This window comes from Alligator mississippiensis, chromosome 16 (genome assembly GCF_030867095.1).
Source record: "Alligator mississippiensis isolate rAllMis1 chromosome 16, rAllMis1, whole genome shotgun sequence".
Classification (NCBI taxonomy): domain Eukaryota; kingdom Metazoa; phylum Chordata; order Crocodylia; family Alligatoridae; genus Alligator; species Alligator mississippiensis.
In genome coordinates, this window is record NC_081839.1 from 22,470,639 (window position 1) to 22,484,821 (window position 14,183).

General features: G+C 49.8%; 1 protein-coding gene across 3 annotated transcripts in view; it reads right to left on the minus strand.

Annotated features, from left to right (window-relative positions):
* Positions 1–14,183, minus strand: part of KIRREL3 (kirre like nephrin family adhesion molecule 3) — an 833,106-nt gene that overhangs the window by 179,885 nt on the left and 639,038 nt on the right. For all 3 annotated transcript variants that reach the window (XM_019490185.2, XM_019490184.2, XM_059720056.1), the window contains exon 8: positions 5,703–5,808. In XM_019490185.2, the coding sequence (XP_019345730.1) occupies positions 5,703–5,808 (106 nt within the window). The remainder of the gene's footprint in view (positions 1–5,702; positions 5,809–14,183) is intronic.

The following is a 14,183-nucleotide window of genomic DNA, read 5'->3' on the forward strand; positions in this document are numbered from 1 at the left end:
GCAGCAATAGCTGCTACCAGTGCACTCGATTGTACTAATTAAGCTGTAAAAGCCTAACAGGAGGTAGGTCATGGTAACCTGTCCCCAGAGGTGTCTGCTCTGTTATTATTAACTGTTTTTGTTGTAAAAACATAAATGCGCGAGCGTGTGTGTGTGTGTGTACAGAACATCAAGTCTGGCACACTGAACAGCTGCTTACAGCCGTGAATAGGAGAGCTCTTGGTCCCTCTGGAATGCATTAGGGCTGAGACTACCGGAGTGTCATGGTCCGTGGGGCAGGAGTTGTGGGGTCTATTCCTGCCTCTCTTATTACATCCTTTTCTGTTCCCTCATTTTTGTTTGGACTGGAGGCTTTGGGGGACAAGGACTGTTTCATTGTGGATCTGAATAGTTGACCTCACCTCAGTGGAGGCTTCAGTGTGCTGTGGTAGGACCATGACTGAGTGTATGCAGAGGGCTCAGCTCCAAGAAAAGGGCTATTTCCAATGCTCACCCCTCATCCGGTGCACAAAAGCAGCACATTCAAAACTGATGAAGGGAATGTGTTTGCAGGGATGTGTGATGAACTCTCTGCCCCAAAGTATGACAGGGCTTGTAAACTATAAGCTTCCATGAGATCAAGCTCACTTTATCAGATGCTGTGAAAGGACATGCTATATCTATCTGATATAGTTAGTCTATAAAGGGGCAAATCTACCCTGCTAGCTGCCTAACTTCAGACTACCATGGCTAACTAACTCTCTGTCTGCTAAAAGAAGTCGAGCCAGCATGCCTAGCACTGCCGATGCCCTCAGACCCACCTTCTACCCCAGTGCCATCAGCAGCGAGGCACCCTGAAAAAGCACCGACTCCTGCTAGGAGCTCACCTCTGCCTGCAGTGGAGCATTCGTCAAAGACCCGGCGCTAACACAGGGAACAGCTCTACCTGCCCCATCACCCTCCCATCCTCATTCACACGCTGCTCTGTGCTACAACAATACCAGCTCATTATTGATATTCCACAGGCATGAAGTATATGGCACTTTGTAGATAAATCATATAAGAGATCCCTATCTGCTGTTGCTTAGCCTTAACACAATATCAGGTGGGGAAACGGGCCCACTTACTACAGTGGTAGTAAGCAGATAGATGGATAGCATAGAGTGTTGGACAGATAGATGAGGGCTACAGCAGGGAGACATTGTGAGCTGGGCTTAACATTACATTCACATCCTATGAGTTCCTCTGGACTTCATACAATAAGGGCGAGATCTTCAACTGGTGGAATTTGCCAGAGCTCTATTGAAGTTGGTGGAGCCATGCTGGGGGTCTCTCAGACTCCATAGATCAACTGGCGTTTGCAGGCTGCCGTGCTGAACAACAGCCGGGGTGGCAATCAGAGAGGGAATGGAAGGAATAATAAGTGCTAGGCTTACTCGGTGGGTGTGAGCTGCCGCAGCACACGGGGTCACGACTGCGCTGTGTGTTTGTGTGCGTGTGCGGGCGAGTCTGGGAAGAGGTCACCACCTTCCAGGATAGGATTCACTATGTGCTTGGCACTGAGGCTTTAGCAAGTCTGAGGGCTTCCTTTGCTGCTCTCTGCAGCTACAACAACGAGATGTAAATGGGGCAGCATGCGGCTGCGGTTTCTAACAAGCCCCAACCTTTGAAGCGAATGCTCGGATGCGCTTGAATAAGCTCAAATTAAGAGCTTGGGCTTTGACACAAACACAGGCGCTCTCTGGAGAGGTGGCGCTGCATGGCAAACACCACGATGCAGAGGGAAAGCTACAGCCAGCTCCAATTCTCCCCCAAGGGAGCATCATGCTGCAAATGCCTCAGCTCAGGCAGCAGGCAGGAGGAAGCCATTCAGCTAATGTTAGATAAGCGGCCACAGGCTTCATCTTCATGCCAGCCTGAACCAACTGGACATGAGATATCCCCGTGAGACATGGGGGGAGCAGGCAACTGGGCCTATCCAGCAACACTATCCCTGGAGGGAGGGAGAAGGGGAAAGCCTGAGTTTGGAGCTCTTGCTTTCAGGACTATGCTGATCTAGCAGGGAAAGAAGGAAAGGATGCCCTCCTTTTGGCAAATGTTAGGAATAGCTGGGATAGACAAGAGGCCTCAGCGGTGGTGACTAAAAATGGGTTTCTCCACTGAAGCTGCTGGACAGACAGACAGAGCCAGTGATTGTCTCTGATGCTCTGCCTCCCAGCCAAGAAGCATGGAAGGGGCTGATTAGTACAGCTCAGCCATACAGACACTTTCTGGAAGGAAATGCTGGTAGTTGGAGGTAGGGCAGTGAGAAGCTGTGTGGTCCATGGAAAAAGAGGGGAAGAGCCTGAACCTGGGCAGGGGCTGGCAGGTAAATAAAGACTGGCTGGAACCAGGAGGTTTTTGTCCATCACAACCAGAAGCAGTAGGACAAACAATCTGAATGGGTTAAAGGCAGAGCTTGATGGTTTCTGAACAGAATTAGATAATGGAGCGCCTGCGATAGCAGACAACTGGACTCAAGGACACAGCAGGCCTGTGCCAGCCCTCAGTCCTGTTTTCCTAGGATATCAGAAGGAGAAGATAGTAGGATAGTTGCTTGACCATGTGGGAAATGCTTGCTGCTAAACCTGATGCTGCAGTGTGCTGTTTGTAAGAACCCTCCTCTCGGGACAATTAGGGGATCATAGGTTAGAACAGAGATGTACCAGCTTCTCTTCTTTGCTATTTTCCACGGCTATGCTGGATCTGCCAGGACTGCAGGATAGGTGGGGTGCATAAAATAGCTTTGCATTCAGGATAAGCCATGTGAATCAGAGCCGAGGAAACAGTTCAAAGCATGTATAATCGGATTCCACTTGAATCTGTGTTTCATTTTCATCACACTTGTCTACCCAGTCACAGTCCCTGCTGCAGGAGTGGAGAGCACCATCTGTCAGAGGTAGCGTTGTCCCAGCATCCCTGAGCATAGTGGCAGGATACTGCTCACAGGCTATCCAGTCCTTTCTCCCCTTTCTCATGCTGGCTTATGGGTGAATGTTACAAGGGAGGTAACACTTGAGGGGAGCTCTCTGCGCAGTGGCTACTCTTCCTGTGGGTGTTGCTGTGTCCTTAGTCACAAAGAGCAACACTGATCATGTCAGACCTATGGCTGTGGGTTTTACTGATCAGCTTTGCACGCTATATTGACTATACTACCTAAGTCCTGGTCCAGTGTATTCAGGATGTGATGGATTCTCTGCATATTGTTGCAGTCCCTCAATATGAGGACGAGTCCTCCATTAGACAGGGGAGTCATTGGGAGTCCAGAGATGACTGAAGAGGCCAATTTGAGATCTGCACGTTCGACTGCAGACATGGCATGTAGTTCCAGGAGTAAGGAGCAGATCCCACTGATCTTGGATCACAGCTCTTTCCCTTTGTTTCTCTTACCTGTTTGCCTCCATAGTGAGCTGAGTTTGCTCAAAATAGTCAATGTCTGGTAGAACTTCACAGCACCACTGGGGACAATTCAGAGCTTGAGTCTCCCAAAGATTGATGTTAATATCCCATTTCTTCAGATTGGCCTTCAAGGTGTCCTTGAACCTCTTCTTTTGCCCACCTCTAGAGCAGTGACCATTGGTGAGTTGGGAGCGCAGGATCTGTTTTGGGAGCTGGTTGTCAGGCATCCTTATGACGTGTGTCCAACAGAGCTGGTGCTGTATAAATATGACTTTGATGCTAGTGGTGTTTGTTTGAGCCAGAACTCTTGAATTTGTTCTCATGTCCTTCCAATTGATATAGAGCAGTAGTCTCCAACCTTTTTAAGGTGAAGATCACTTTTTGAAGTAAGGGGTAAATCAGGATCTACCATGCCCCACCCCCCCGCCCTGCCCGCCCAGCAGGTCAGTCTGGGGGATGGGGCAGATCGGGGACCCCACAGTGAGGAAAGGAGTGGGGCGGGGGTGAGTGGCACCCTAGCTGGCCCAGGCCGGGGAAGGGTCGGAGTCCAGACGGCTTGTCCAGGTGCATGGGGTGAGGTCCCGGTGCTCTCCCCATGCATGCACCCCGGTGGAGGCCCGGGGCATAGGCGGAGGGAGAAAAAATTATTTGGGGAGGCTGAAGTGTAGATAGGGGACAAACAGACTTGAGATGAAATAACCCAGAAGAGCTGGGTAAGAACTCTGAGCCTGCTGACACCCCCAACACTGCTCCAGATGATACGTCTCACCTCCTTTGACATTTAGGATCCAGCACCAGTAGGGTTCAGCATCCCCACCACCTGTGGGTAAATGAGCCTGTTTATCCCTTTTTCAGCTCTATTGTTTCAGGCTGCTTGCAGACTCAGGCAGACTCTGCATACCAATTTCACATACAGAATTATAAGGGCTTGAAGACTTGGAGGGGCAGGTTTAAAAGCAAATGTTTAGATCCTGGGGCAAAAGACACCACTCACCCACACTTGGACCATATGACCCTTGATTTTACAAGCATTAATTAACTACCCAATATAGATCATTTGGGAGGAGGGGAGGATCTTCATTCCACAGGTGGAAAAACTGACAAACAGTCAAATTAACTGACTTGCCCAAGCCTAATTTCAAATTTAAGACCAGAATCCAGGTGTTCTCAGTCCTTTTTCACCTCTGACCTCTACACCATAGGCAATGCATGGGGCGGGGGGAGGCCACAGGGGGCATGTGCCCCCCCGATTTCTGCACCATTGGAGGGGCACAGGGCAGATTTCTGCAGTGACAGCAGGGCATAGGGCTGCAACCTGGCTGGAGCCAGAACCTGGCAGCTGTGCAAGTGGCGGTGGTAGCATGAAGTTGTGCCCCCCCCCACTGCCAACACTTACACATAGTTTATGATCTATACAAAAAGGCCCTCAACCTTTTGTGTATTGTGACCTAACACCTACAACTTTCCTTTGTGTAGCCTGATGATCAAGCCAAGATCTTCCTCCCCAATTTAGGGTAATGCTGCAGTGAGAATCCCCTGACATCTACCCTGAACTCAAGCCTTAAAAATCCATGCTCCAGGCCATATGGCCTTCTCCTGATCTGGAGTCTCTGCTGAGTGCCTGAGGTTTGCTCTGCGCTGATCCGATTAAGCAGGCTGAGAGGCGGGTGCCAGGCACGTGATCGTTAGGAGATACACAGAGATGCTAATGAAGTTGTATCTTTCAAAATGTAAAAGATTATGCAAAAAAATATAATAAACCAAACTTCCCCATAATAGAGCATTCATTCGGTGCCTATGTTTTGCTAGTTGCATCCCCAAACAGATGGTTCCGCTAGCTCAGTGCCAGGGCTCTAATCCTCTTGAAAGTGCCAGTGAATCTCTGACCGAGGAGATGCTGTATGCAACAAAACGCACCAGACGGCCTGATGCAGAGACAATCGAAGCCTATTAGCATACAACATCAGAGACACAAGGGATTGCTGCTGGAGCATCAAACAGTGCTGGCCCATCACTGGGCAGTTCAGTTCTGCCAGGAGGGGGAGCCCGTGTTGAAAAGAAGGTGTGGTGCATTTCAGTAGACGATGGTGGTAGCTCTCTGCTCCAGCTAGAGTTTTGCCTGGCCATCCCAGATAGGGCTCATCACAGCTAGGAGGGGAGACCAGAGCCTGTCTCTAGAGCTAGTGCTGGTCTGTAGCCAGCCAGGGACCTGTTCAAAGAGAAGCAGCACTCCAGGAGGAGGAATTGTTGCCCACAAAAACAGGAGACAACCGAGGCAGTCTTACCTGTACTGGGTTACTGCAGGGTTGGCCTTTGCAGAGCAGTGAAACTTCACCGTGTTGTCCTCCAGGACGGGCTGGGGCTCTACTGACAGGTTCACGAGAGGTGGGTCTGCAGAGAGACAGTGAAAACCCATGAGCGTTCACACAGGTAACTGTAGGCTACTGCAGCATCACACAGCTGCCCTGTCACTTGCACAGCCAGGCTTTCTACTGTGATGGAGTATGCTAACTGGCAGGTAGGTAAGCAATGAAATGGCTTTAACCCCTTAGTGCCAGAAGCCCAGAATTCCCCAAACAAAAATTTAGTGAAGGCATGTGGTTTTTTGGGCTTGAGACCCGAGAGTTGGAGCCCTGTTTCTGACTTTTCTGATGGACCTGCTACATGACCTTGGTCAGGTCACTTTGCCTCACTGTGATACTGTTCCCAACACCGGCAGTGGCTTTGAACCCATGGTACTTCCTTTGCTCCAGGAAGCAGAGGACCTAGTAACCTCTACAAAGTCCCAGGCCTGCTGTTGGGTGGTCAGCGCAGTATGTGCCTCTGAGAAGGACACTGCCTTTGGAAGAACAATGGGGCAATGAGGGTGCTTCATGTGGAGCAAGCACCAGCCTTCTGGAGGCCTTCCAGCACCTGCTGTGTCACCTGCTGAGCTAAGGTAAGGCAGTGCAAGAGCAATAGGAGGGCTCACTTGCAGCACTTGGTTAGATCTCACGCACACTCTGTTTCCTTCACAGAGTGCCATGGGGAGCTCCATTGTGTTCAGGGTTGTGCAAACCTGCTCCAGACACAGTTCTTCCACCAATAAGACAAAGAGAGGAAACAAAACCATGAAGATGGGGAAGTGGCTTATTCATAGTGCAAGTGTCCTAAGTCCCCAGCTGCTGTTTTTGCCACTGGATGACACTTCAGCCCTGACTTGGGCTCTGGCACCTTCATCAGCTGCCGCTCTGGAGCTGGGTTTCTCTTCCCAGATCCAGAGGCTGAGGCTGCGCATCAGGAATCGTGCCAAAAAGAGCAGCTTGTACTGTTCACGCACACTGTAACATCCAGCCATTTCCTTCTCCCACCCTGCCACTGTGGAAGGCAGCTGTTAGCAAAAGAGCCTAAGATAGTTGTACCTCTTAAATACCTGCACTCAGACCATCACCCACCAATCTGTCTATTCATGGCAGCTGTGAATGGCAAGTAACTCACCACGATTGCGGTCTCCCTGTGAGGCGTGCTACAAGTCACTGGATCATTCAGGCAGCCACAGTTCAGCTTAGACCCAGAGATTTTTCTCTTTCCTCCCATATTTCCACTTCCTGTCTCCTCACCTACTTTGTTTTCCTGTCCATGATTTGTGCTAAAACCAGGCAGAGGCAGTAGCAGAGGGGCTGAGTGCCATGCTTGGGAGGTTAGAATATCAGGGGTTGTCTCTGCTGGAAACAATACAAGCTAAAGAGCTGGAAGATGTGGAAGAAAGGGGAAGTACACAGCTCTGCACAAAATAGTGATCACACTTTGAGGGGCTCGTGGGGAAAGGAAAACTCTTTAGGCACAGATACATGATGCTTAGTGATGATATGCATCATGTTCATAGAGATATACATATGAGTCACACACACGAATGCATCAGAACTCACAAAGACTTGTACAAATACCAGATGCACTGCACCCAGAGTATGCATATACCACACACACACACACACACACACACATACAAGTATTAGTACCTCCCTCTCCTATACACACAATGTGAATATAGATGCAGAAGCTCAACACACAAGCACACAGACACACACAATTCACCCCTACATACACTGTGCACAGACATGCACTCACTCAGACACACACACACGAAGCGAGATGCTGGATTCTGCAGAGGGCGATGAGAGAGGCTTGCCCTTCTCCAAGCCACAGAGCTCTGGTTTATGTATGATGACTTCCTGACCCACTAAGCACTCCCAACTCTCGGTGCCCTTGGGAGCTGCCTTGAGAAGACGATGTCATAATAGATATCAATTCCTTCTTGGATTTGTGTGCTCTGCAATGAGAGAACCAAGGGAGCTGGTAGTCAGGCTGCACTCCAGAAGGCATGGAGTATCTCTATGGCCCTGCTGTTCACATATTACCCCCTCACTGACCTCTGTTCTCCTGCAGCCTGCCCTGCAAGAGCCTGGGATGGATGACTGATTTTCATAGGTGCAGGGCAACTGCAGCCCCACAGGCTTTAACTGGAGTTGTGGATGCCCAAGATCCCTGCGAACTGAGCAACAGGAGTCCAGCCAGGTCTGTCTGAGCCATGTGTGTGGGTGTGGTGGTGGTGGTGGGGGGGTTCCAAGTGAAACTTTCAGCAGCTTCATGGGTTGTGACACAATGCTCCTCACTGTCAATGGAAGCAGTGTGGTTAATGCAGTATACTGGGAATGATTCAAAGGTATGATGGGATACTCTTTAAATTGCTTTCATTTCTACAGGGAATGAAAGCGCCCTGTTCTTCCAAAAACCTCAAAGTATGGCAGGGCTCCCCTCAGAAGACATTGCTGGTTTTGGTCAGGGATGGAGACTAGGGCACACTGGTTCTCAGTGACAGCTGTGCTCACAGAACCCAGAAGCTCTGTTACCATCAGGCCAACTTGCTGCAACCTCCATTGCCAGGACTGCAAGCTCTGAACCTTGAAGACCTCTCTTTATCTGTAGAAGGGTGGACGCATATGCCAACATATCCTCCCTTCCAGCACAGATGGAGTAGAGGGTGCTCTCAGCCCCCTGGCTTGGCTCACCACAGTCTGGTGGTTAGGGGACATTGCTGACCCATGGGGAGAAGAAGGTTCAAGCCCCTCTAGCCAAAGGGTTGAGGGACCTGGGTCTCCTACTCCACAGACAAGTGTCCAAACCACTAGGCAAAGAGGTGAGAGGGCCTTCCTCCCCTCCTCACTATTTTCTCCAACTACAGTTTCAGATACTTGCATGGTGTTACACATTTTTCCAGGCAGTATATAGCATTGCACCAAGAAGTACATGACTAGAGTGGATCCCTTTTGAGTAGGCTCAAAAGGGTAAGTTGTAGCATGTCAGGATCCCAGGGGTAGCCACGACACTCCCTGGTAGATCCATGACCATGCTCCGCTCTGCCCCTAGGGTCCTTCCCTTCTCACCCGCTACACCTTGATGGATTACTAGTAATAAGAGGGAGGCTGCCCACAGCCCTGGGCCTCTCTAGTCCCATGCCCCTCACTGGGCATTTCTAGGTAACCGTGCCCTGCTGGGCACGTAAAGCCTTAAAGGCTCCAATCCTTCCCTACAGCACACCCCAAGCCTCACAGGTGTTAATGTAGTACTGGCCAAATGCCCATCAAGAATGACAGGCGGAGGGGTGGGGGGGGAGATGAGAACGGAGCACCCACCACCCCGTGCCACTGCTGCCTCCCAGGAAAAGGGGGTGGGGGAAAGCTTGCGTGTGGTGGCCGCCGTCGCCATCCACCGTCCTGCTGCTGCTTCGCGTTCAGCCACGTGCAACCTGCCCCCTCCCACTCTGCATCCAGGCCCGTGCACCCACTGCAACCCCCGCCGCTCCGCGTCTAGCCCTGTGCCAACTCCCTGCCCCCCCTCACCCACTCTGTGTCTGGCCCCGTGCCAACTCACCCCCTCCACCTCCACCGCTCCGCATCCAGCTCCGTGCCCAGAGGTGGATTAATGTGCACTGGGGCCCTGGGCAAACACATAACTGGAGGTCCCCTTGTTCCCTGGGAGCTGGGCTGAGGGCAGGGACCCTTCCTCTTCTGGTGCTGGTGGGGGAGGCTGTGGGGACCCTGCCGGACTGGGGACAGGGGTGCACATGCTGCCTCTTCTCCCTCCCCCTGCATCCCACTATGGCCAAACATACACATACATGCAGGTGTGCACACAGACGGGAGCACACTACTCTCACTCACTCTCTGCACATGGCCACACAAACATACTCTCCCTGCCAGGAACACAGACACATGCATGCACACACACGGATGGGCGCACACTCTACTCACTCACTCTCTGCACATGGACACACAGACACAAACACACTCTCCTTCCTGCAATGGAAAGATGCATGCACACACACGCATGCATGCATGCACAGATGCACAGACATGCATGCACACAGACACATGCAGATGGGCGTGCACTCTCAGTGTCTGCACATGGACACACAGACACAAACACACTCTCCCTGCCATGAACACAGACACATGCACGCACACACGCAGACACATGCATGCATACATGCAGACGGGTGTGCCCTCTACTCACTCACTCTGCACATTGACACACAAACACACTCTGCCTCCTGCCACGAACACAGACACAAACACACAGACACACACATGCATGCATGCACATGCAGAGGGAGAAAAAGAATTTTGGGGGGGCTAAGCGTGTGTGCATGTGCCCCCATATTTATTTCTGCTGTGCGAGGTGGGGTGGGGGAGCCCCTGCATGGGAGCCTGCAGGAGGAGGTGGCGTGGCAGAGGGGCTCCCGTTTTAACTCAGCTGGGCCCACCTTCGCCCACTTGGCCGGCACAGCCAGTTGGCGCATGCGCAGTTGGGCAAAAGCATTACAGACAGACAGATTAAGGCTTTTATTATATTAGAATTGTTCACTTGCTGGCGCTTTGGCCTCCACCCTTTTACTCTCTCTCAGGCTTTTATCCTGGGCCTGCTGTGTTGGACCTGACTTTGAGGCACTAGATCCGGTCTAGCCCTTCCAGGCACCAGGCCCCTGGCCCCTGTCTGGCTCCTGCCTCAACAGTCACTTAAGCCTGCCCCTGGCAGGGCTCAAGGTGACTGCATGCCCCCCGGGCACTAATGGGACCTCCATATGCCATCCATACAGTCCCAATTTAAACCACCTGTTTAAGCTATAACATAAACCTAAGCCTCTGGGCGCTGACATAAACATAAAGGGAGAGCAGCCCTCTGCCCCTTAAGAGGGAAAACTTTCCCTCGCCGCTCAGCTAGGATAGCCCCCCAGCCCCAGGGTACATCCTAGTGAGCTCCCCGAGCCTCATCGGGGATCCACAGGCAGCACCACAGCCCCGCAGGAGCCCTGCTGCCAGGAGCTCTTCACCCTGGGGCAGCCAACCCCAGCTAGCCAGCTTATATCTGCCCAGGGCAGCTTATATCTGCCTGGGTGCCTGCAGGTGCCCACCAATAAGTCTAACTGTCCGGCTGCACCTGCCTGGCCTGCAATGCCCCCTCGGTAGTCTGTTTCTTCCTTAAAGGAACACAAAGCCCCTGTCTCTCTGTTACGTAAGTCTAGTCATGCAGAGGGAAATAGGATCTGAAGTTAGCATAAGGGGATCTCGTCCATCTACCTGTCGAATGCTAAGTAGCACTTGGACACCTAACGATGCAACAGAACATGACCCTTGTGCTCTAGCAGCTTCCTGGTTGTGACCGAGTGGCCAAACAGCTGATGGACCATAACAACGGGTGGCCACAACTGACCTGAGCCAGGTTTGTTCTGGGAGTGGGTGCTCTTCTACCTATCAGGCATGCACTTCGAGGCCCTCCCCAAAGCATAAAGGGCAACACTGGCCCAGGACAGCAAAATGAACTCCCGCAGTAATCAAGGGTCATCATGACTTCAAGTACAAGGGCCATTTCTGTGGTCTGTTCTTGTCTTCCATACTATGAACATGAATCCACATGTGTGTGCATGTGAGGAAACCTGCAGGAGGGCTGCAGATCTTATGGGAAATGAATGAGAGAAACTAAGATTTTTATCTCTGGTCCAAATCAGGCCATATTCAAATCACAAAAAAAGGAGAAAACAACCAAAAAGCGCTGGTCAGTGCCTCAGTGTATAGATCAGTCTGACTCCATTGGTGGCAAGGAAACTGCAGATTTAATAATTGGCTGAGGATCTGGTGCCAGAAGATTTTCCTCTAAATCATATGCTTGGGTGTTTGTGGATACATAGCCAGTGAAGGTGCTGTCTATCAATCTGTCTGTCTGTCCATCCATCCTTCCAAGACAATACCTTTTCTGGTGTATGCTTCTCCCCCTGGGGGGAAGACACACAAACAAATACGCGACAGGTGTTAGTCGCAGTTGCTTAATGCCCTCCAGTGATGACCACAGTATAAGAATAGAAAAATAATCTCCCTATTCATTATGTGGGTTTGCTCTTATAATGGTGTCATCTTGCATTCCTGAAGGATCTAAAAACTCCTTCCAAGCCAGGCACTCCCCCACTGCATGGGACCTGATAATGTTCCCACACTGAGTGGGAGTTTTTTCAATCTACCAGGCTTTAATGCGTGCACATGCTTAGGCATAATATTTCACATCAAAATAATAAAGGGAGCCTCTGATTCCCATTTAAGGAAATAAATTTTTTGTTTTGAAATGTTTCCATTTAATATCACACTGTGTAATGATGATTTTTTTTTTGTGCATCTGTTAACTTGAAAGTGGCATTTATGCTCTTTCATCAGTCTAATCATCGCTGCCAAGTCCATATTGGTGTCACAGGCCTTTCGGCTTTTGAGAAGGGTGCTCTTTTTCTTTTTTTCCTTTTACATGATAAGCATCTAAAATACTTAGTGCCAAACACAATTCAGAGGAGAGTGAAAGAAAAGAGAAAACAAGGAAGAAAGGCAGGAGGAAGGTTCAAAAGGGACTGGACATGTATAAAGACATCAAAAATATCCATAGTTACCGCTATAAATGAGAACAAATTTTGGAAGGGAAAATGAACCTCCTCTTTAGTTTTAAGCTGATCTCAGACTTTTAGAGAGCAGAATGAGACCTTATAAGAAAGATGGATTATCCTATGTCTGTTATTCTTAGGTTCTGAGACCTTCCTTAAAATATCTGGTATTGATCAGTAGTAGAAGACACTGGACTAGATCCGTCTGGTTCATTCCATCTGATTCAATTTAACAATTCCTATGTTCATATGCCGTTTAGTTAAAAAAAAATGTAGAGCTTGACTGTCAATAAATTGAGGAAGTCAAGATTATTTCTGGCTAGATTTTATATAACTACCTAGTTCTCTCTCTCTCTCTCATTCTGTGATATTCCCAGACAGTGTCTGTCCCATATTGAGGACACGGGATCTGCTACTTGTAGACCCCATGAAAAGAGCTCTCTTTAAGGTCATGTGCTGGAAGCCTGACTTGTGATATACAAGCTTGTGCAGTGATTTTGTCTGCAAAATTGGATACTGTATCCTGCTACAAAAGCTTCATTTTGAAATCCAAAAGCAGCACCAGTCTCTGACTCAGATACCAGCAGGAGTAGGTTCAAGACTTGAGGACACTTTGCAAAGAGACGGGTCCTCAGGGGAGTGTTCACCAAGGATAGGTCAGGACACAGGGCTACAGTATGACCAGGAAGGCATCTATTGTGTATGTTTTGTAGACTGCTCTGGGGCAGAAATTGGTCCTTTCCAAAGCCAACTTTGTGCGCCAGGATTATGGGTGAGTCATGTGACAGAATCAACATAGATGCCTTATTCACTATTACTAGCTTGTTTTCTCATAAGACCTCAAGCCACACACATCTTGACAACAGAGCTTCTCTCTGGCTATCCTTTAGGAACCTGCTGACAGGAGGCTCAGGTTTGTACCTGTGTTCATATGGGGCAATACGAGTGATGCTGCCAAAAGAGGAGACCACGTTTGGTCTTGCAGTACGGTGGGTGGCAATGGCACTGAGGTTCTACAAGCTTGGACAGGGCCTTGGAGAGAGAGGGACTAGTTTTGCATTTCCCATTTCCACTGGATGGGAGATAGGCAGTAGAGTCTGTCTCACTACAACTCTTGAAGTGGACTGCTTCTCATTAATGTTAATCAGATGAGCAGGCAGAGCTGGGGCTCCTGTATAGCATGGGGTCTGTCCCTAATGAAGTTTCAGATTTCCAGGAGGTGGGAGCAGAGCCTAGATGCTCAGCGCTTTCCCGCTCATCATCTGACTGACAATCATTTATTCATGAGACACCTGTCTCCCTTGCAAAGGCAAATGAAAAGCAAACCCTGTCAACAGGACCCGAATGGGGCTGATTCATGCCATGTGCTATGCAGAGGACATCCATGTGGATCTTGATTAGCGCTGCCATTTGGAATGGTACCTCTCAGACCCTCTGCTGAGCATGACTGCAAGCCTCATGGAAGATTAATGAGAACATTTTGGATTTTTATCTGTGAAATAAACTGGGCCCAATCTGAGTCACAGAGAATGAGATAAGTGAAAAGCATGGGCCAAATCCTAAGCAGATGGCTCTGTATGACTCTGCTGGCATCAAGGAAGCCATAATGATTTACACCAAGGGAAGACTCGGCTCTTACAGATTTCCCCCTGAACTGTGCATGTCTGAGAATGCTGTGCTGATGAAAGGTGCTATTTTTATTGCCCTGGACATTGCACTACATTTATTCACAAGATATATGGCTGTACTGAAGGCAGCAGAAATTTAGCCATGGAGTTTACTGGAGCCAAGTTTTCATTTGTCAGCCAAC